The 23,516-nt window shown below is 42.3% G+C and overlaps 1 protein-coding gene across 3 annotated transcripts in view; it reads left to right on the top strand.

The window, feature by feature from the left end:
* The window catches only part of LOC126470160 (potassium voltage-gated channel subfamily H member 7-like), a 1,327,516-nt gene that overhangs the window by 213,124 nt on the left and 1,090,876 nt on the right, over positions 1–23,516 (top strand). For all 3 annotated transcript variants that reach the window (XM_050097785.1, XM_050097784.1, XM_050097783.1), the window contains exon 2: positions 13,901–14,131. In XM_050097785.1, coding sequence (XP_049953742.1) covers positions 13,901–14,131 — 231 coding nt within the window. The remainder of the gene's footprint in view (positions 1–13,900; positions 14,132–23,516) is intronic.

Raw genomic sequence — 23,516 nt, 5'->3', positions numbered from 1 at the left:
GAACATTATGGCATTTATCTTAAGTAATTTAATCAAACCATGGGGAACCTAACAGGATGTCTGCACGGTGCCGGCATGTGTGGCCGAGCGGTTCTAGGCGCTTCAGTGTGGAACCGCGCGACCGCTACGATCGCAGGTTCGAATCCTGCCACGGGCATGAATGTGTGTGATATCCTTAGGTTAGTTAGGTTTAAGGAGTTCCAAGTTCTAGGGGACTGATGACCTCCGCTGTTAAGTCCCATAGTGCTCAGAGCCATTTGAACCATTTTTTTGTCTGCACGGTGATTTCAGTGACACTCTTCCCGAATGCATTATCTTAACCAGAAGCTCACCTACCTCCTTCTATTTACTGACATAACGTAGTCTATTCTTTTTCAGTCTTATTCGTAGGCTAAATTAAATTATTCGTTATAAGTAAGATACACGTTCATTAATCCAGTAATAACACTTGGTCTTATCGTTCAACATGATAGTTCCCTTTCTTTAACTTAGTCATACTCTTAGCTGCTGTAGTTGATAGTCGGCTTGAAAGTGTTGCAAGATTAAAATTTAAACAGTGACTCCAATTTTTTCTTATACAACCACGCTCCCCGTGTGTGAGACGACACACAAGGAACAGTCCATGAACCTTACAAAAGGCTTGTGAGTTTCCTCACGTTCCTGCGCACCGGACTACATGCCGTTAAAAGAAGCTTGTGATTTCTCGATTTGATGTTATTGCCGTGTAAACTCGAGAAACACTTCAGCACTCGGCAAAATCATCGGAGACCGTGTGGAGAGTTAAGCGGGGCAAGCGAGGCAGGGAGCGCTTCTCGTTGTGCGCCGTGCTTCACGTTACAACCAAGTTTTAAGTTTCCGATTAAAGTCCCGTTATTTGCCTCATCCTCATCATTTCATTGACCTTGTATCTTGCTCGTGTTATTGAAAATCGAAAAAAAGACAGGGAAAATTATGGAAAAGATGCTTTGCTAACAGCGGCTGCGCTGCGTGTTTCCAGTGAAAAGTTGTAAAAGGCTAAGTGCACCCCCTGAGTGTCGTCACAGATTACAGGATAAGTGACTACGAGTAACCTCCTTGTAGTCACTAACATTGAATGTGAGGCTCAGTTACATAGTTTGTAGTGTGATACGTATTGTTCGGGAAGCTGGGGGAAACCGAGCAAAGTCGATGAAATGTTCCTGTACTCCAAATGACTTCCAAGTTGTAGTAACGTATTTTCGTTAGACCTCTCGCTTGAAGGTAAGTAAAGTTAATTATTTTATTAACTATAAAACAGGTAAACTTTAATGCTGAATTTGCAGTCAGTAACAACTGAAAGATTATTCACACCAGTTGCAGGAATGTAAACAGAGGAGCCTACATTAAAACTGTTTTGTTACGACACTATATCTCTCTTTGGGCTACGAATACTCTGAGTGCAGTTATCTCTCATAAAACGTATTTTGTCACCTTTGAAAATGATACGAAAAATGCCAACTCGCACTGTGGTGTGGATTTGGCATTATCTGTAATCCTCCTGTAACTGAGTGGATAATCCACTTCAGAGGTCGGAGGCATAGTACCTCCAGCAGGCCCACGCCTAATAAAGTTGCGCAGTTAACAAACCACACTTCGGATTACGGACAGCCTTAACTTACCGTTGTATCAAGTAAGGATTGGTACTAGAACAGTATTTTTTCGATATAAAATCCCCTGTCGATGTTATATTGGGTGAATCCGAACTCTGTAGACAAAACTTCGGAGGGTTTCCAGTTATATTTTCTGAGTGTTTTGGTATAAAGGACTCGGTGTATCGTTACAGAGTTAATAATGTAATTACTATTTCTTCGGCTTGTTACGCCTATTACCTTTCTTCCCGTGAAAATACCTTCACATCAGTAGAAAAGCCTGCAATATGTAATTAGTAAAATATAAAACACAAGACGAATAGTAATGCAACAGCCCTCAAAAGAAAAAGTACTGTCATGAAGTTGTCGTCGCTATGAGAACAGCTTAGCACCAGTAAATCCCCGATTCTTTAAAAAACCGAACTCCCATGTATAAAGCTGCTTCAAACGTCTTATTACTTTACAAATGAGTTAATCTGTTACATATTTGACTACAAGAATGTGAGCGAGAAGAAAAGATTAAAAAGGATTTGAAATTAAGCTTAAAATTCGATGGCAGTCACTGAGTGGTCATATTACGAAACACCGGATGAATCTAGTCTGGGTAGTTTACGCTCAATTTAAGCAAAACCTAATTTTTCACGCATCTCATTTTTTATGACCTCGTATATCATGAACTATTTGCGTACTATGGTACAATTTCGCAGTTCATCGGCACAACTCGTCGTGCTCAGTGCTGAGCGTTATGACCCCATGAGCCAGGCGTCTTCAACCCGGAGGCTTGCCAGCTTGTCTTAGGGTCTGCTGAAGAAGTAGGCCAGAGATCTTTTTGATTTGATCTATTCATCTGCTCACTGTTCGTTCCCTAGGTCTCTTACCCTCGATCTTCAATTCCGTGATGATTTTCTCTAGATTTTCACCATCTCTTATCACAATGTTTCCAAAGAACTATAGTATTTTTGGTTGACACGAGAAGAAAGGCGCCTGGAGATATTGAGTTCAATAATGGACAAAGCACCCTCCTCTAGCACCAAAGCTCAAATGCAGCAATACGCTGCTTATCTCTGGCTCTACGTGTCCATGTTTCGCAACAATAAAATAAGACGGAATATACGAATGTTTCAACGAGCCGGTTCTTTGTGCTGATCGTTATCGCTCTGTTCTGTCAGATCGTGGTGAGTTTCTTCATAAACATTTGCCCTGTCGTGATCCATCTTCTTATCTCATCTGCACAGTTTCCCGTTTCGCTGATGGCTGACCCAAGACAGATGAATGAATGTACTTCCAGTTCCTTTAATCGGCCTGTGAGTTGAAACTGTGCTCCTAGATCAATTATCTTAAGTTTGGACTTGCTGAAATTTATGTCTGACTCGTATGATAGACTAATGTCCTTTACATTTTTTAGTAGCTCAGAAAGTTCATCTTCGCTGGTGGCTAAAAGGACGGAGTCATCAGCAAATCGGTGGTTGTTGTTAATAATTCTACCACCAATTGAGATACCTGTAGTAAAATCATCAAGAGCATTCATAATGACATGCTCTGAATAGATATTGTACAGTTGAGGGGATAGAATACAACCCTGTAAGACATTCCAGCGCTTGCCTTCGCAGCTGTGAGCTGATTCTTGTATGGACTTCTTATCAGTACACCGAACTCTGAAAGCACCTGCCACAACTTCTCCCAGACACCACAGCAAAGGCTTTACTATAGCCAGGGCAGCAGATGAAAACAGGAACACAGAAGTGTAGCGACATCTCGATTATTCGACGTATGATCAGAATATGTTCACGAGTTCATTTTCCTTCAACAAAACTTGCTTGTTCTTTAGATATGTGCGGCTGAATATGCGGCTTCAAACGCTGGTTTATTACCTAGAGCAAAATTTTGCTCGAGTGGGATATGAGAGCAATAGTTCGGTAGTTTGAGCAGTTCGTGATTGACCCGTTCTTGTATTGGAAGATGAAAAGAGACTTGGCCCGTCTTCTGGCCACTCCCCAGTTTCCCACTTTCTTGTACACAATGAATGCAGCACATCAACACCGACATGGCCAATTTCTTTCACCATCTCCCGGGATATACACTCCACACCAGGGGATTCATAGTTCATCAGATGTTTAATTGCGTTTTTTATTTCGCTCGGTAAGACTGTATGTTCTGATGTATGTTCCTCAACTGCCCGACTGTCCATACTGTTGTTCATTCCAGAATACAACTGTCCACACTACTGTTTCCACCTAGCAATAGCGTCTTTTTGTCTGCGATAGGATTGCCATTCTCATCATCTACCACCACGTACGAGAATTAAATTCACTCGTGATGCCGTTGAGTTCCTTGAAGAGATCATGTATTTTATTGTGATTAAAATGTTGTTCAATCTCATCACAGATACTGTTCATGAGGTGTGACCTGTACTTTCTACCCTTCCGTTGTATATCTCTGTACATGTTCTTATATCTGTCTTGATCCTGGGTAGTGCGGATACCCGATTTCTTCAAATTGCTTCTCTCTTCAATTAATTTTAATGTGGAATGTGATATCCAAGGAATTTTTGCACTCTGTCGTCGTTCTAATGTCGGAAGTGGCGAGGAAATGACCTCCTTCATTCGGTCCCATGTTTGTGATGCTGGTGCTTCCTTATCAAGACTTGTTGTGGAGTTTTGATGTTAAAAACTCACCCAATTCCAGAAGAGCTTCATTGTTTGTGGGTCGTGAGTCTTAGCTGTCTTTCTCCGCTCTTCTTGGTGGATTTGAGCCTAATCCGCATTTTAATGGACAGCAGATTGTGATCACTACCACAGTCAACTCCAGAGAAGGTCTTACAGTCTTACCGTTCAAGACCGAAGTCTTCCAACATCTTTGGGGTGAAGTCAGACTAGTTTCTAAATCTATCATCAGATGAAGTCAGTGTGTACAATCGTCTTAGGTGACGTTTGAAATGGTGTTATAGACAGTCATGCTGTTACTCACACATCTAGTAAGTATCCAGCACATTGATTTCTCTCACCTAGACCATAAGGTCCAACAGCAGATTGTAAGTGCGTGTCTTGTGTAGTATCTCCAATTTTAGCATTGAAGTCTTCTTGAATTATTACCTGTTCTTTATTAGGTTTCGTACCAAGTAATTGTTACAGTTGTCCATAGAACTCCTCTGTCTCCTCATTTGAGTTTACACGGAGAAACATTCAATTTTATAGTCATTACCGGTTTTATAACCGATAACACAGTTTTTCAGATTTCTAGGAACGAATATTGCAACACCATTTTTGCTTCGGTCACTGCTTCCTGAAAAGTACACGATGTTCCTTCCTTGGTTCATGAATTGGTCACTTCCCCTCCAGTGAGTCTCACTAAGCCCAATAAGCCGGCCGGAGTGGCCGTGCGGTTCTAGGCGCTACAATCTGGAACCGCGAGACCGCTACGGTCGCAGGTTCGAATCCTGCCTCGGGCATTGATGTGTGTGATGTCCTTAGGTTAGTCAGATTTAAGTAGTTCTAAGTTCTAGGGGACTGATGACCTCAGAAGTTGAGTCCCATAGTGCTCAGAGCCAAGCCCAATAATATCCAGGTCATTCGCTCTCATTTCTCTTTCTACTGTTGTAAATTTTGCTGTCTTAAGAACTCCACCCACATTCCATGCTGCAATCTTTCTTACATGTACAGGGTTAGTTTCCACTGTGGTGTTGGTCTAATGACTTCTTTCAATCCTGTCCCCCTGAATGAATCCGACTGGGAACTTGAAGCTCCGTATAATTTAGAACCGAGCAAAACAGTTGGGTTCTCATGAGAAAACTTGTAATTGGAAACCCCTTTCGCAATGTTGTATTCCTCCGACATATCGAACAGGGGACTACTCGACGCACCACCATGGCTGTGTACCGAACTATGACATATCATAACAGTCAGTACACTGCGAGCGTAGCTCTCGTATAGAGCAGACGTTGAGCAGATGGCGGCTCTAACCATTACTATACCTGCGCAATGTTTATTTTTGAACACCTACAATCATTTGGAGAATAGACGTGCCAGTGGACGATGAATGTTGCAACCACAGAAGAAAAAACTCAAATGATCTTGATTGACAGAGAATGTAGGAGAAATGTTGACGCAGCTGTTGCCTTGTATGCCGATCGTTTTCTAGAGAGAGTTCACTCTCGTTCGTTCTTTTATAGGTCTGTGAACAACTTTATGTCTGATGGCAGCGTAAAATTATTCTTCTCCAAAACATCCCATAACCAGCGTACAAAAAAGCGAATTGTAAAGTTTACTACAGAGTTTATTTACATGTGGTACATACATTCAATATTTGTTCTTAACCCACCTAATTTAACAATAAAAATCAATTTTATACCATACAATTAAGGGGCAGACAAGTTTGAAGCCCTGTTTAAGCAGAAGAAAGCGTTAAACTGTTATTCTAGATAACACAAATTTCTGACAGACTTTTTTTATGAAAATGAGGCAGCTCTTTCTTCATAATTATGAGAATAAGGTAAATTTTAGGATTTGCCTTGGGTCAATAGCAGTCTGTATGTACATTTAACTTCAACCCTGTCGATAATAGAACACACAATAAATACTGGCCCTTGTGATTTATAAGGGGCGATCAAAAAGTTTCCGTTCTAAGGCCATACAGTCCAGAATCGGTATGGCAATCAGGCAAAATCACCGTGAGCATTGCGGCAATCATCCCAACGGCGCGCCAGGTTGAAGACACCGTGTCCTGCTGCGTCAAGAAGTCCGCAACTGCCTGCTGTACATCATTGTACGACAAGAATCGTTGACCCTTCAAGGCCTTTCTTAAGGTACTGTAGACGTGTTAATCGCAAAGCGAGAGATCAGAAGAACAGGGCGGGCGCCCCAGTGCCTCCCACCTGAGTTGCCGTAGCCTCTGCATTATAATATTTGCGATGCGGGGACTTGAGTTATCAGTAAGCAGCAGCACCCTTTGTCGCAGTTTTCCCGGTTATAGACAGACGTGCTGCCCCATTCACATTTTTCACTCTCCAATGGATGTCTAACGGTGTTTGCCCTTCGGTAGCGAAGAAAAGAATAGCAGCACATTGGTCCTGTTTGGACGCATTTGGTAATAACATCGCCATAGATTACGTTTCGGCATTTACCGCACGCCTGTCGGAAAGACACCAATGCCACACGAATCCCATTCATACACGTCGATGCTTGTATAACCGCATTGGAGTGAGTTGCGCTACGTTGCTTATTCGATACAGCAACACTCTGAAACGGAAACTTTTTGATTGTCCATTACGTAATGTTAAAGAAATCTCGATGTGACGATGCGAAGCACTGCGTTGGTGTCATCGAATACTATGTAGTTACAGTTTCCAGCGTTTACAAAGCTCACACATGAATCTTCCTCTAATTAACAATTGCCATGGAGCAATGTTTAAACAACCACATTTTTACTGTCGGATCCAAAGACCATCCATGGCAGTTTTTCTATGTAGTTGTATAGACTTTAGCGTCTTATACGATCCAGCATGTGCTCAGTATAATGGCTGACTACTGACTTTGTCCTCAGTTGGCGCCCTCTCCATATGCCTTACACCTTATGCACTGGCGCGCTTTTGCCTCCTTAACATACAGAGACTCTTCGTGTCTCACCGTTACAGTTCTGTAGACCGTATACATGGAACATTAACCTATTCAATATTTTTACGGATTAAATTACATGTATAGAAAATTTTCATATTTGGTACAAAATTAGAAATAAACATAAAAAGTGATAGATTATACATAAAATGTAGGCAAAAAATTATCTACAAACGACTGAGAGTTATGGATGATATAAATTGATTAGAAACGAGTAGTACTGGATGAAATCTCGGGGCTAAGAGCAAAGTGGCCATTACCATAGTCAAGTAACGTGCGTGAATGGAACAAGTTCGTTTTTAGACAAGACGCAAAGCGCGTACCGTTGCAGACACATTCAGTTCAATGCAGACACAAAGAAATATGATGGAAAGAAATCAAACCAAACGCAATTCCTCTGCAACGAACCACAAGAGACTACAGGTCCTTGTACCAAAATTTTTAGTACATATCCCTGAACAACCTCCGACATTTTGTTGTTGGAGTTCGGGTTCACAGTCTAGTGAAAACTTTTAACGTAATTTACCAGGGAGGGTTTGGGTTATTGAAGGTGTCATACCGAATTTGCGGATTTAGCTTTTTCTTTAGATAAATACAAATAGCGAATACTACTAGCCGGAAGCTGGAAAGATGTTGAAACACAATAGAGATATAAAATACTCTAACAGTAGTCAAACGAAATTAACGTGCCGAATATTCCCTCATTCAGTATTATACGTTCACAACAATTCAGTTAGTGTACTCATTAGTCTGAAAAATGGTGCATGATACTGCTCTCCACACTAATCTATCTTATGCAATATCTTCTCTTATGTGTGTAATTACTGCAGTCTTTATTCGTCGTAAACTACTTACTGTTTTCGTATGTTGCCCCCCCCCCCCCCCCCCCTCAATATTTTACCCCCACACTTAACTCCATTACGGATTTTACGATTCCTTGTTGCCTCAAAAATTAAACTATTAACCGATCAATTCTGTAGTTAAGTTGTGCAACGAAGCCCTTTTCAGTGCGTCTTTATTAGTTTACCTATAAAGCCATCAGTGTTCTTCCGCGCCGCGATGTATCAAAAACTTCTCTCCTTGTCTGTACTCTTTATCGTGCACGTTTCGTTTCCATATAAGGCTTCACTGCACACTTCCTAACGCAGAGATTTATATTCGATGTTAACGAATTTCCATTCCCTTTCCTTTCCAGTGGGCCCGCAGCTTGCGTGTTGGTGGAGAACGACACGTTTTAAATACTAGCTTTCTGCTGCACTGTTTATTTACTTGTAGTGATACAAGTTATACAACGATCTCGTTTCGGCCTTTTGCTGTTATCAAGTCTACCTGTGAAGATGGTTTAATAAGTATACGTTTAAGTCTACATGTGGCATCTTATGCTTACGTCTTAGCTGGTGTGACGTAGTCCGTTTGACGTCTTGGAGCGGAAATGTCGGTTGTCTTGTTGTTATAACGTGATCATATAATTTATAAGTTTACTTTCTATTTGCGTGATCGTATAAAGTTGTTTTTGCCAGCTTTCTTAACGACGTCGGCTCCAACGATGCTTTACGTTTATAATGGAATTTCTATTTCGCACAAAAATCAGTTATTACGTTTAATTTTTCAGAGATAGAATTTTGTGGTTTTATGTAAATAGTAAGTGTTCTATTTCTTTGTGCTTACCGCGATAATGTACCCTTTTTATGCTAAAATGTCAATTAAATTATCGAGGTATTTAATTATGTTTAAAATCCGTTTGTTCGCTGAGTACGTGTTCTGGGTATATAATAAACATTTTGGAGGAAATGGAGATTTACACTCATACAGAAAAATACCCAGAAGAGATCCCCAACGAACAATCAGATTAAAAAATTAATAATATCTCGAAAATGTTTTTGGCATTAAAAAGGAAAAGGGTAAACTATCACCTAAACACAAAACAACAGAACACTCATCATTTACGTAGAAACCATAAAATATTATCTCTGAAAAATAAACGTAATCGCTGACTTTCTTCAAAACATAGATTCCGTTATAAACATATAGCATCGCTGGAGCAAAAGCTATTAAAAAAATTGTCAAAAATAACTTTAAAAGATCACGCAAATAAAAAGCAAACATATAAATTACATGATCATATCATAACAAAAAGACAACCGATATTTACGCTCCAAGATGCCATACAGAACACGTCATACCAGCTAAGACGTAAGCATAAGGTGTCATACGTAGACACAGACTTAAAGACCAATGTTACGTCTAATGTACCATCTTCAAAGGTACACTTGATAATGGGAAAACGCCGAAAGGAGCTCGTCGTGTAACTTGTATCGGTACGAATAAATAAATAGCACAGCAAAAAATTTGTACTTAAAATTTCTCTTTCTCAGGAACACTTTTCTTTCTATAAACAGTTCGCATTTTACAGCCTTTTTGTCTTGTCATCGTCATTTATGTTGTGGCCGTACCTAAAGTTTACTGTTAGTGTAGCTGCTCTATTAAACAGTGTCCCATAAGCGCAAACCAGTTGTGTCTCTACCCGCGGTTACTCGTACTTTAGGTACGTGGGCTATGCACGGCTCTGTTTAAAAAGAATATCTCTATGTAGTCATATGGTCGAGCCGCGCACGTGTACTTTCATGCCCCGCAGCTAATTCGCTGCAGATAACAACCTTTAGTTGTCATCGCGGGCCGGGGTGGCCGAGCGATTAGCCGGCACGGTAGCTCAGCGTGGTCGGTCAGAGGGTTAGTTGCCCTCTGTAATAAAAAAAAAAACTGAATTAATAGATCAACGACGAACTTAAAACGGATGTCACGACGTCCACCCTGAGCAGATGCAACGAACAAAAGCGAACAAAATTAGAATAAAAAAAAAAGAGCGGTTCTAGGCGCTACAGTCTGGAACCGCGCGACCGCTACGGTCGCAGGTTCGAATCCTGCCTCGGGCATGGATGTGTGTGATGTCCTTAGGATAGTTAGGTTTAAGTAGTTCTAAGTTCTAGGGGACTGATGACCTCAGAATTCAAGTCCCATAGTGCTCAGAGCCATTTGAACCATTTTTTTAGTTGTCATCCTACAGTCAAATAGTCTATGCATTGGCTAGAATTGCGAGTTAATAAAATACACATAAACACAAAATAAAAGTTAAATGAATAATTTATTAACAAGGATTCTATTCTAACATCTGTAATTGATGTAGACAACAGATAATTATGTCGAATAATGTTTATTCCAGAAGGGACATCTCAAATAAACGGGAAGTGAAATTAAAATACAGACAGAAAATACCCTTATCGTATGTAGTTACGTTGAGAGCGTTACGAGAGTGGTAGCAAATCCCAAACTAACAAGGGAACCTCCCCATCGCACCCCCCCTCAGATTTAGTTATAAGTTGGCACAGTGGATAGGGCTTGAAAAACTGAACACAGATCAATTGAGGAAACAGGAAGAAGTTGTGTGGAACTGTGAAAAAATAAGCGAAATATAGAAACTGAGTAGTTCATGGGAAGATATGCAATATCAAGGACATTATGAACGCAGGAGCGCCGTGGTCTCGTGGTAACGTGAGCAGCTGCGGAACGAAAGGTCCTTGGTTCAAATCTTCCATCGAGTAAAAGGTTTAATCTTTTATTTTCAGTTTATGTGACAAACTCTTAAGTTTTCATCACTTTTTTGGGAGTGATTATCACATCCACAAGGAAACTTAAATCGGGCAAGGTAGAAGAATCTTTTTACCCACTCGCCAAGTGTACAAGTTAGGTGGGTCGACAACATATTCCTGTCATGTGACGCACATGCCGTCACCAGTGTCGTATAGAATATATCAGATGTGTTTTCCTGTGGAGGAATCGTTTGACATATGACCTTGCGATCAAATGTTTTCGGTTCCCATTGGAGAGGCACGTCCGTTCGTCTACTAATCGCACGGTTTTGCGATGCGGTCGCAAAACACAGACACTAAACTTATTACAGTGAACAGAGACGTCAATGAACGAACGGACATATAATAACTATGCAAAAATAAAGAAAGTGAAATCTTCACTCGAGGGTAGACTTGAACCAAGGACCTTTCGTTCCGCAGCAGCTCACGCTACCACGGGACCACGCCGCTCCTGTGCTCAAATAGACCATTATGTTGCCTATGTCGCCCATGGACTACTTAGTTTGTATATTTTGCTTATTTTTTCACAGTTCTACATAACTTCTTCCTGTTTTCTCAATTGATCTGTGTTCAGTTTATCAAGGCCTATCCACTGTGCCAACTTATAACTAAATCTGAGGGGGGTGCGATGGGGAGGTTCCCTTGTAAGTAGTCATCAAAGTTACGCGAAATTAGGCCCATTTCGTAATCATAATACACGAAGTATTCACCAGCTCAAAACAGTTCACAGTTTAAAATAATGATTTACAAATTATCACATAAGATAAGGAATAGTAACTCACACTATGTCTATCCCTTGCTCCGTAATACAAGCGGAAGAACTTAGAGAGTCCTACACTGCAGCATATTCAGACCTCACGAAATATGAAGTCCCTTCAGAAGTCAAAGTATGGTAGTAGCCGTTCAGTGCCCAGAATCGAATACCTGCACGACTGAATACCACACGATACCACAGGCAGGTCTGCCTCCTTCCAGAACTCTCGTAAAAGTGCCACCAATCGCTTCCTCGAGCTCTTCACTCTAAAATGTGTCTTTCTCCACTTTTCTCCTATCGTGTTCGCCTACTGTCCGCTTTTACATTAGTTGAGGGCAGACCCCATCAAAAATACATAGGCCTACTTCTTATGTTCTACAGACACGATTTGAATCAACGTGGCCACTTTCCGGACAAACTAATATATTACAACAATATTTAAATAAAGAAACGTCATAAAAATTCGATTCCACTCAGATCATTTACAATAGATATAAGTAACTTTGGTTCAAAATAAGACAGCATTCTTACGCAAGGGCGCTCACGATAAATAACAATAGATTGTCGCTAAATATTGTTAAACAATTATTTAGGCCTGCTTGTCAGAAGTGTCTTTTGGCACTCTTTTACAAAGGTGGTGTCAGCTAAGACGCGTGATTAAATTACAACGATTTTGTATTTTCAGTTGTAATTAATATTTAAATAAAGTTACTAGGAAAGTAGTAAACTGTTCATTAAATAAATACACAAGTAATAACAAAATGTGAGGTATTCATGTTATATTCATTTGCTGTGCAATTATGGGGTACATGATCTTCTGACAACATTTAGATAGTGAAAAGATATAAAAAACGTAATGTATGAAGAAATAAAATAGATACAGATAGGTAGCTCTCAGAGATGATAGCTATAGTTCAATGCTGTCATCTAAGATATCGTATGTTGAAATCGCACGAAGCGTTTAAAATTTGTTAATTCTAAGGTTCACTGTGAAATTTTTTTTTCGCTGTGAAATATTAACTTCTGTAGTTTTGAAGATACTGAAATACTATTGCGTCACTGTATGCACCTCATTGTTCTGAGATCGCAGATGTATTCAGATTTGCTTTAATATGTGACTTAATTATTATAGATTTTTGAAGAGCTGTAAGAAGCTATCTTTCAGCCGTCTGACACTTCGCCAATTGAAACTTCCTGGCAGATTAAAACTGTGTGCCCGACCGAGGCTCGAACTAGGGGCCTTTGCCTTTCGCGGGCAAGTGCTCTATCATCTGAGCTACCGAAGCACGACTCACGCCCGATCCTCACAGCTTTACTTTTGCCAAGGCAAAGGTCCCGAATTCGAGTCTCGGTCGGGCACACAGTTTTAATGTGCCAGGTAGTTTCATATCAGCGCACACTCCGCTGCAGAGTGAAAATCTCATTCTGGACTTCGTCAATTCTTGGACCATCTCCTGCACAAAGGCTATGTGAGCTACAGCCGTCCAAATTTCCTGATACGGGATTTACCCATTTTCGGCGACGCTGTTCGCTGGACTCGCCCGTACCAGTCGCCCAGCCGGACCTGCTGTGGCACGTCTTGAGCCCTGGGCCCGTTAGCGTTCAGCCGTACAATAATTTCACCTCTCCTCATACGTCTTACAGGCGGGCAAATCGCTCGCATACATGCGCGTTAAATTACAACTCCTGTCTGTTATATTAATGTCTTCTACTTTCTGTGCGTTATTTCCTAATCTGTTTCTTGTAGAATCATCTGACTTCATTCGCTACACTTAATTAATCTTGTCTTACTTGTATTGTTGTTGTTGTTGTGTTAAAGTAAGAAGACTGGTCTGATGCATCTCTCCACATTAGTGTATCCTGTGCAAGCCTCTTCATCTCCACATTACCACTGCAACCTACAGTCATATGACCTGCTTTGGTCTCCCTGTAATATTTTTACTCCCGTTTTAAGTCCCACCATTACCAAATTTACAGTCCCTCAATGCCTCACTACGTGTCTTTCTTTTAGTTAAACTGTACCGTATATGTACTTCTGTACGTGTTGTACACAGCATTTCTATTCTTGCATTTAATCCACGGTAACTTCAGAACATCAAAGAGTATGTTCCGGTCAACATTGTCAAAAACTTTTTTCTAAATCTTCTGTGCTGTAAATGAAAGTTTTACCTTCTTTCTAAGAAAAGTTATAAGATCAGTATTGCTTCGTGTGTTCCTTCTTTTTCCTAAACCCAAACTGATGTGCCCCCCAGGTGGGTTCACCCTCGTGATGACGTGTTGCAGACCGGAGCTTCCTGGTGGCGAACGCGCAGCGGGGGCTATGCCACATCATCTACTGCTCTGACGGCTTCTGCCGCATGACGGGCTTCAGCAGGGCGGAGGTGATGCAGCGGCCCGCGTCCTGCGAGTTCCTGCACGGGCCGCTCACCTCGCAGCACGCCGCCCAGGTCGTCCGCGACGCGCTCGCCGTCGGCGCCGAGAAGCACTTCGAGATCCTCTACTACCGCAAAGACGGTCAGTAGCCCACTGCTGTCCTGGAGTACCTTGCACAACATCTCAAGATGCCACGAATTCCTACAAAATTATAAAAATATTAGGAAAAGGATAGACTGCTGCTCACCGTAAAGATCTCTTGAGTTGCAGACAGGCAAAATGAAAAGATTGTTATACAATATAGATTCAGCCAAAGCCTTCTTCAGCAGAGAGCACACACACACACACACACACACACACACACACACACACACACACACACACAAGCAAGCACGACCTACGACCTATGCACACACGACCACCACCACCAGTATGTCAGGTCGGACCTGCCGGTGGTAGCGATCATGGGTGCAAGAGATGTACTTGCTTGATTGGATGTGTGTGTGTGTGTGTGTGTGTGTGTGTGTGTTTGTGTGTGTGTATGTGTGTTCTGGCTCAAATGGCTCTGAGCACTATGGAACTTAACATCTTAGGTCATCAGTACCCTAGAACTTAGAACTACTTTAACCTAACTAACCTAAGGACATCACACACATCCATGCCCGAGGCAGGATTCGAACCTGTGACCTTAGTGGTCGCGCGGTTCCAGACTGAAGCGCCTAGAACCGCTCGGCCACAAGGTGTGTGTGTTCTTTTTGCTGAAGAAGTCATTGGTAGAAAGCTATAATGTCTAACAGTTCTTTCACTGTGCCTGCCTGCAACTCAGTGATTCATCTTTACGGTGAGTAGCAATCTATCCTTTTCCTAATGTTGTTTCTATTCCAGCTTGGAGTTGCCGTTATTAAAATATAACTATATTTTGAAATTTGTGAGTAAATGGCTACGTTTCAGCAAAATCTCTAAGGGTGAATATAAAACTGCCGAGAGACGGAAGTTATTCGAAATGAGTTCGAATATTATCAGTGTAATAAACGAAGCGTTGGGCCATCACTAAATATCCCGAGAATCCTTACGTATATCAGTCACTGGTCAACGATCTCTGCGGTGAAGTTAGCGCGCCTATTTCAGCCTGCAGTCTTTCGTAGCCGCTATCATGGAAGGCGAAATCCTGCAGGCTGTTGGCTGTCATGTTTATCCCCAATTTTGTCATCACATTTCACTGATCTCCTCCAGGATCTTCCGGTATTCTCTGTTAGCTGAACAGTGTTGAAAACCAGTATCGCGTTCAGTTGTAAAAGGAAAGAAGTTTGGTAACTAGGTGAAAATTTTCCACCTACTGTTGGTGGGCCACCGTCATCGGATAGATGGCGATAACAGACAGCCAAAGAGAGAGATAATGTGTACCACAACATTGTTGTCGAACCGGGAGGTGGCTTCCTGGTTGTTGTTTTTATTCCTCTCGCACATTAGTTGGCTATTTACTTCCTTTATGGTGGAGAGCCAAGGAACTGGGAAGCTACGTTGTTGAAATCTAGCGGCAGTTTTCTTGATGTTCCGCTGTCGTAGGCTTCAGAAATTGCTTTCAACGCGCGTGGCATTTGTGCTTTAATCAGTTTCAATTAGCTTCAAACGCGTGTGGCATTTGTGCTTTAATCCGTTTCAATTAGTTTTAAACGCGTGTGGCATTCGTGCTTTAATCCGTTTCAATTAGTTTTAAACCCGTGTGGCATTCGTACTTTAATGTGCTTTTATGTGTTTGTACACCTATTGACTACATCGTGATCCAAACAAAGAACACCTAGTTTTTTTAAAAAAATGTCGACCATCCTTCCAGAACTTCCTTTGCAAAGAAAAAACGGGGAACATTTTTTGCATTTAAAATGCTTCGCACAATCGCTAGAGACATACTAAGTAGCCTAACAACAAAAGTTCGATGTAATCAGAGAGATGCTGTGTGTCGTGACTTATGAAACGTTTTCATTTCAGCAGCACACCAAAGTCTCCCTAATAATGTATACATTGCTGCCAAAATTTTTTATACTCCTCACTGAACGTCTACTGTTTGTCGTTGGGATATACGTAAAGGGGCATATAAATGCTGGCACAGTGCGTCACCACAAAATTCACATGTTTTTTGTCAAAATTAATCAACGGAGACAGCTGAATAATTCCGTGTGAAGTGCAAATTTACCGACCCAGAAGATCGAATATTTCATCAGATAGTTTACAGACGGTGCTGTCGGGTGGAAATGCCAGGCAAATAATGCTGCTGGTAAGGCTAAGAAATTCACTAATAGGGACGATCGAGCGCTGAGCGCAATCTACTGTTTTCATTATTTATTGTAGTGGATTTCCGTTGAAGTCCTCGTGTGGAGGTTAGCAACAGAACGATCAGTTCACAGGCGAGAAGATTCAGTTTTCTTGGACTTTCTTCCAAACAGTAGCTTTGATTACAAGATCGAATTCTTGATATCACTTGGACTGATGATGAGAAAAAAAATGGTTTCACTGGTCTATGGAGCAGTGAAAGAACGTTCTGTGAAGTGCTGAGTGGTACCTGATTGGTACAAAGATAGCATTTGGTTGATGCCTAGCGGGTGATGTTACAAAGAGTGCTTTGTATGGACACTGAACGTCTTTGGGGGTGCTGCGACGATTTGACGTGATTTTGCTAGTTTTAACTCGGATCATAAGTTTGAAAGAAAACACGCAACCATGTTACACATTAGTCTGCTTCTCACGGTGTGACAACAATTGGGAACAAGATGGCATCATTTGAAGAGACTAGATTATATTCAAAGTCCCTGTTGAGTGCAGCGAAGTTACGATCATGTGTATAACGCACACGACGTGGGACAGAAAGAGCGAGCAGCTTCTCTGCCCAGGTTGCGAGCCCTATCGAATATCCTTACTCAGGAGTCAAAATTGTCATGTGGTTAGTGTAACGAGTCCAAAACGTAACCAAAGCAGACTAAATTGTAGCAACAGGATCGTAAATGTCAGACTAACATGGCGCGTGAGAAACAGCTTCATACAAGCACCCGAAGTGCTGGCTGCCTATAACGGCGCGGTCTTCAGGCCCCACAGCAACTTGAGAACCAGTGCTGTGAATCGGCGCCTTAACGCAATCTGTCCCGTTCTTACTGCGGAAGGGCCATTCAAACCAATATAGCCATCTGACAGAAGAAATGATGGATGGACACATTGAAGGAGAATGCCCACGACATGCCTACTTTTCTTATTGAGTGAATGTTGCGCCGTGGTCTGCATATTCTGGGTTAACATACACCCCATGGAAGACCTATACGAAGCTCGCAAACCGATTGTTCTAACAGCCTTTCTGTGGGCCAAGACTATTCGTTCTGGGTGCAGAGAGTTGTCCAAAATGTGATACCACGTAAATAATAGCGGGAAAAAGCAAAATAAACAATGACTCAGATTTTAGTGTTAGTAACGGTGGTATTAGCGCTTTTACTACCACTCGTCCTCGTTCGCTACATGCTGCTGACGGTAGTACATGAACACCTGATGAGGCACTCCTCATCTGGTTGAAGCTAACTTCTTTGTCCGTCCTTGCTTTCAAATGTATAACTATGGAAATACGGTTCTGCCTTGAGCAATTACCAATTCTTCTTTAACGCCCATACTTGCATCAGTGAAGTTTCACTATCGTTGCTGCTGCTGATTGAGGGTTTGAACAGATTAATCACCATAGGCCATCAGTCTCGTATTGATCCCCAGGTCTAGAGAATATCCTATATGCAAGTTTAGGAAGGTTTTGTCAATGTTTGCGCAGTGTGTATCTGAGACGGGTCACGGATACCATCCCGGTATTCACCTAGTGGGAAACCTGGGAAACCGCCTAATAGCACATCCAGGCTGGCCAGCTGACAAGTTCTTGGCGTTGATCTGCGAAGCGATTTGGATCCGGGTGAGGTTCGCCTACTCGAAGTTGTCCCAGAAGCGGCGCGGTTACCGACTGGGCTATCTGGCGGGTGTTTCGCCATCACTAGTAGCTTCATTTTATTTTCTTAATATAATGTATTGAAACTGTGTGTCTATCTTTCATTTTTAGTACAGCTGGTATATAGCTCTCGTTTGTCAGTTTTTTGTTGTGTTCACGTTTTCTGGTCTTATTGATGCAGTGCATATTATAAAGTACAGGTATTAAGAATAAATAATGAACCCACTGATGGTGGTAAAACATCACCGAAACATATGTAGTGTTAAGGAAGAATATGTATTTGCTCAAGGCAGAAACATATTTTCAGAATTTCCCTTTTCTGTAATCATAGGCCCTAACAGTTCAAATGGCTCTGAGCACTATGGGGCTTAACATCTGACGTCATCAGTCCCCTAGAACTTAGAACTACTTAAACCTAACTAACCTAAGGACATCACACACACCCATGCACGAGGCAGGATTCGAACTTGCGACCGCAGCGGTCGCGCGGTTCCGGACTAAAGCGCCTAGAACCGCTCGGCCACCCCGGCCGGCGGCCCTAACAGTCGCGTCATCAACGTAGCGGAACTTTTATTTCCGTAATTTTGTTGGAAAAGAGAAGAGAAGTGACATTGTACAGTTCCTAACCATAGAACTGTGCGACAGCGTGCAGTTTCTGCAGAGGTTGATGGTCATCCATCTGCCAGCTAGGGCAGTGCTCTCGGCAGACCAGTCACAAGGGATCCCTTGAGTGCGATGTCGCAAAAGGCCATTATTGTTTACGGCATTCGACGCTCCACAGATTGTCTACCACGCAAGGACATTATTAGCTGTTTATGGCAACGGAGGACGGGATTGGAGGTATCCAATGGTGTGCACAACATGAGGCAACGGAGCGTAGTTGAACTGCTTAGTCGACGAGTAAATCACAACAGTGCTACAGTGCTAGTAGTGTTGATACAAAGCAGAGCAATGGAAACGATAAACGAAGCAAACATTGCATTATATCTACACTCCTGGAAATTGAAATAAGAACACCGTGAATTCATTGTCCCAGGAAGGGGAAACTTTATTGACACATTCCTGGGGTCAGATACATCACATGATCACACTGACAGAACCACAGGCACATAGACACAGGCAACAGAGCATGCACAATGTCGGCACTAGTACAGTGTATATCCACCTTTCGCAGCAATGCAGGCTGCTATTCTCCCATGGAGACAATCGTAGAGATGCTGGATGTAGTCCTGTGGAACGGCTTGCCATGCCATTTCCACCTGGCGCCTCAGTTGGACCAGCGTTCGTGCTGGACGTGCAGACCGCGTGAGACGACGCTTCATCCAGTCCCAAACATGCTCAATGGGGGACAGATCCGGAGATCTTGCTGGCCAGGGTAGTTGACTTACACCTTCTAGAGCACGTTGGGTGGCACGGGATACAAGCGGATGTGCATTGTCCTGTTGGAACAGCAAGTTCCCTTGCCGGTCTAGGAATGGTAGAACGATGGGTTCGATGACGGTTTGGATGTACCGTGCACTATTCAGTGTCCCCTCGACGATCACCAGTGGTGTACGGCCAGTGTAGGAGATCGCTCCCCACACCATGATGCCGGGTGTTGGCCCTGTGTGCCTCAGTCGTATGCAGTCCTGATTGTGGCGCTCACCTGCACGGCGCCAAACACGCATACGACCATCATTGGCACCAAGGCAGAAGCGACTCTCATCGCTGAAGACGACACGTCTCCATTCGTCCCTCCATTCACGCCTGTCGCGACACCACTGGAGGCGGGCTGCACGATGTTGGGGCGTGAGCGGAAGACGGCCTAACGGTGTGTGGGACCGTAGCCCAGCTTCATGGAGACGGTTGCGAATGGTCCTCGCCGATACCCCAGGAGCAACAGTGTCCCTAATTTGCTGGGAAGTGGCGGTGCGGTCCCCTACGGCACTGCGTAGGATCCTACGGTCTTGGCGTGCATCCGTGCGTCGCTGCGGTCCGGTCCCAGGTCGACGGGCACGTGCACCTTCCGCCGACCACTGGCGACAACATCGATGTACTGTGGAGACCTCACGCCCCACGTGTTGAGCAATTCGGCGGTACGTCCACCCGGCCTCCCGCATGCCCACTATGCGCCCTCGCTCAAAGTCCGTCAATTGCACATACGGTTCACGTCCACGCGGTCGCGGCATGCTACCAGTGTTAAAGACTGCGATGGAGCTCCGTATGCCACGGCAAACTGGCTGACACTGACGGCGGCGGTGCACAAATGCTGCGCAGCTAGCGCCATTCGACGGCCAACACCGCGGTTCCTGGTGTGTCCGCTGTGCCGTGCGTGTGATCATTGCTTGTACAGCCCTCTCGCAGTGTCCGGAGCAAGTATGGTGGGTCTGACACACCGGTGTCAATGTGTTCTTTTTTCCATTTCCAGGAGTGTATAACAACAATTGTCCAAGTTAACATTTCATCAGAAAGGGATGCAAGAAATTTTGCAGAGGCAGATGAAATACTAGCGTTTCTTCAAGGAATGTGTGGTGTCGTATACGTTCGACTGTGCGGTCAGTGTACATGAGGAGTACAATCATGACCATACGTGCTTAAAAAGTGAAAGTGATATTGAAACAGGTGTCGAGCCATGTAGTTAATCATCTTTATGGGACGGGAGCCACAAATCCCGTCTGCAGTGAAACACAGTAAAGGACAATCGTTGTCCAAGGAGCGGTACTAAACATAATTACGTACACAGAATCATCTACATCATAGTAAAAATAAATATGAACAGGTGTAGAATAAGTCCGTAGCAATATGACCGTGTAGTGCATAAGAAAAATAGGGAGACAAGGGTCACGTGTTACAAGAACTGGTGTTTGCGCGTTCCAAGATACAACGTACAGACGTGCATGATACTGACCTACTTCGTTAAGCGCATGAAATTGCGTGCAACATAATTTACAGTGATTTCACAGGAAGGAGTGGATGGTTGCGTGATCTCAAACAGTGCTACAGAATTGAAAGACGTAAGATAAAGAAATTTCAAATAAAGTGTAAACAGCAAACTACGGAACCGGCCCGAAAATTTGTAGATGAGATAAACTTATTCAAGGAATTTGTTTTCAACTCTGACCAGACGGGATTTAAAGAGGAAGTGCATATATAAGAGAGCCTCTAAATCATAAGTACCAAGGGAGAATTATCAATATCAACTGACATGCCTTAACTCATTCGTATACAATTATACGTCAATACGAGACTGATGACCTACCGTGATTAATCTGTTCATACCCTCAATCAGCAGCAGCAACGATAGTGAAACTTCACTGAAACATGTATGGGCGTTGGAAAGTTATTTATTATGCCGCGAGAATTTGAAAGTGCTCTACCCCCTACCATTCTTTCTAGTGTGCTTGATCTTGTAAGGGCAGTAAGGAACATTTACATCACAGCAAGCAAGAGTTGGAAAATGGGCGTAAGTGAACTACAACTATGATACGAGCACTGTGTTTGGCCAATAGCTGGTAAAAAGAACTTGATTTTGCTTGATTCCGGGTCTGCGTATAAAAATTTTACTCCTTTAGAGCAGACTATCCCTCCTGAGAAGTGTGTGAGACTGCAATTCGTACCACCTGGAATCACTGGACAAATTCAGCCTCTGGAGTTTTTGTTTTTTCCGTGCCTATAAAACATATTGTGGCACTATCTTCAGCTACGCCTGAAAGGATAGCCAATTTCACGATAAGCTCCACGAAATACGTTTTCACATTCTGTTGCATGCCATCACATTCCATCAGTTCTCACCAACGCCAATATCACTCTATATGCATTCTTTAAGAGTGGATACTTAGCTGAACATCTTGCACGGTATGTAACTTCAAAGGAGTTCGCCTTCAATCCTGATGGTGCGAACCTTTGTGATCACTGTGGCGCGCCATTTTCCATTCGGTATTCATGGTGCAAGTTAATGGTTTGTTTTGAACATTTCTTGAATGTCAACGATGTCCATTTTGTGAAGTGTAAACTTACATCCCATAGAAAGTGATCTCTGCACCTCCTGGACACTCATTTTCTGTCGCTCTCCTAATGCACATGGTAAGTCATTAGCAGCTAATTTTTTCCTGCTAAAATTGTTAACACACTACTTTCAGACGAGCCTTACCAAAGATTAAACTCGCAATTTCGCACTCAAATTGTTCCTCGTGAGTGTTACTCAAGACAAGTACGCTATTTGCCAGTGTTGTGTTTCATACCCATCTTCGGTTTCATCTCGATAATCGTCCATAATAACAGAGACTCGGCATAAAAGCCGGAAAATACCCACACTATTTAAAACCACTCAAAGATAAAACGTGGGAAACTAATTCGGTATTTTAGTATGTCCCACGAAAACTCAAGAAAGTGCTTTAAAGCGTTTGCGTTCGGGCTGAGTGACTAACCAATAAATGTTGCACAAAAGCAACAAAACCGATGGGGTGTTTTATTCAGCCGAGAGTATCAGACAAGCGTTGAAATACCGAATTAACAGGAGCTTGAGTAAAAGAGTTTTGACAAAACCCTCTATATTACCTATGTTTGCTCTCAAAGGTATTTAGTATGGTACAGTTTGCGATATTTGTCGCTCAGTCGAGTATTGACATTTAATATGCGCTTTAAAACTGTTACTGTTCTGCTGACTAAAGATATTTAATTAACTTGTTGACCATGCGTTAACATATTGTTAATCTTTAGGCAGCTAATTTGTCATGGACCTTTCACCAAAACGGGATGAAGCTAAGGGGACTCGATTGCAATAACGTCGGCACACAACAAAGGCTATTTCAGTGAATCATCACTTCACTGTCTACTTGAGAGTTTTATCCCCACCACAGTAGCGAATGGATTGTAGACTGGTGTAATCTTACCTTAAACGACAGTCCTTCTATAAAAGATACTAAGTCTACGAAGATTTTTGTTTGCCATCTCTGAAGGAGCAATTTAACTTTAATATCTGAGAAGCAGTATTACTGTTACTAAAATGTAATTATTTTATTATAATTATTTTGAATGTTCTCCTTGGAATCTAGATCGATGCAAGCTGTGATATTACAATGTAACTCAATGGCTGGTATCTTTAAAATTTGAATTTCTTAACACAAATTAAATAAATGAAAAATTGGTGAAATAAATATCAAGATCAACATCAGCAAGTAAGTTAGCAATGTGACCAGTAAACTTCAGGTAAATGCAAATAGATTTGAAGCTGTCCCTTCCAACAAAAAGAACTTTAGCTGAAATTTCGACAGTCTTCCATTGTTGTGATTCTGGAAAATTAATACGATCCTCTGACCCTTTATTTTTACCCAAAATTATTTACAATCAGTGACAAGGAAGCAGGATACTGTTTATAGTTTTAGGATAACGAGTTTAATAAATAATTTTAAATAACATACTCTATTCCATAAAGGTGTATGAAATTTGGACTGTAATATTCGGTACAGTTCTGACCATTTAGATTTAAAAAAAGTTCTTGCCCCGTTTATCATAGCTGTGGTTGTGCTGTAGTTGAAAATTGAACACTGATTGTTGGCTAGGCTGTTCACGTCTCCTTGGAGA

This window comes from Schistocerca serialis, chromosome 3 (genome assembly GCF_023864345.2).
Source record: "Schistocerca serialis cubense isolate TAMUIC-IGC-003099 chromosome 3, iqSchSeri2.2, whole genome shotgun sequence".
Lineage (NCBI taxonomy): Eukaryota > Metazoa > Arthropoda > Insecta > Orthoptera > Acrididae > Schistocerca > Schistocerca serialis.
This window is presented reverse-complemented; position numbering and strand designations above follow the sequence as displayed.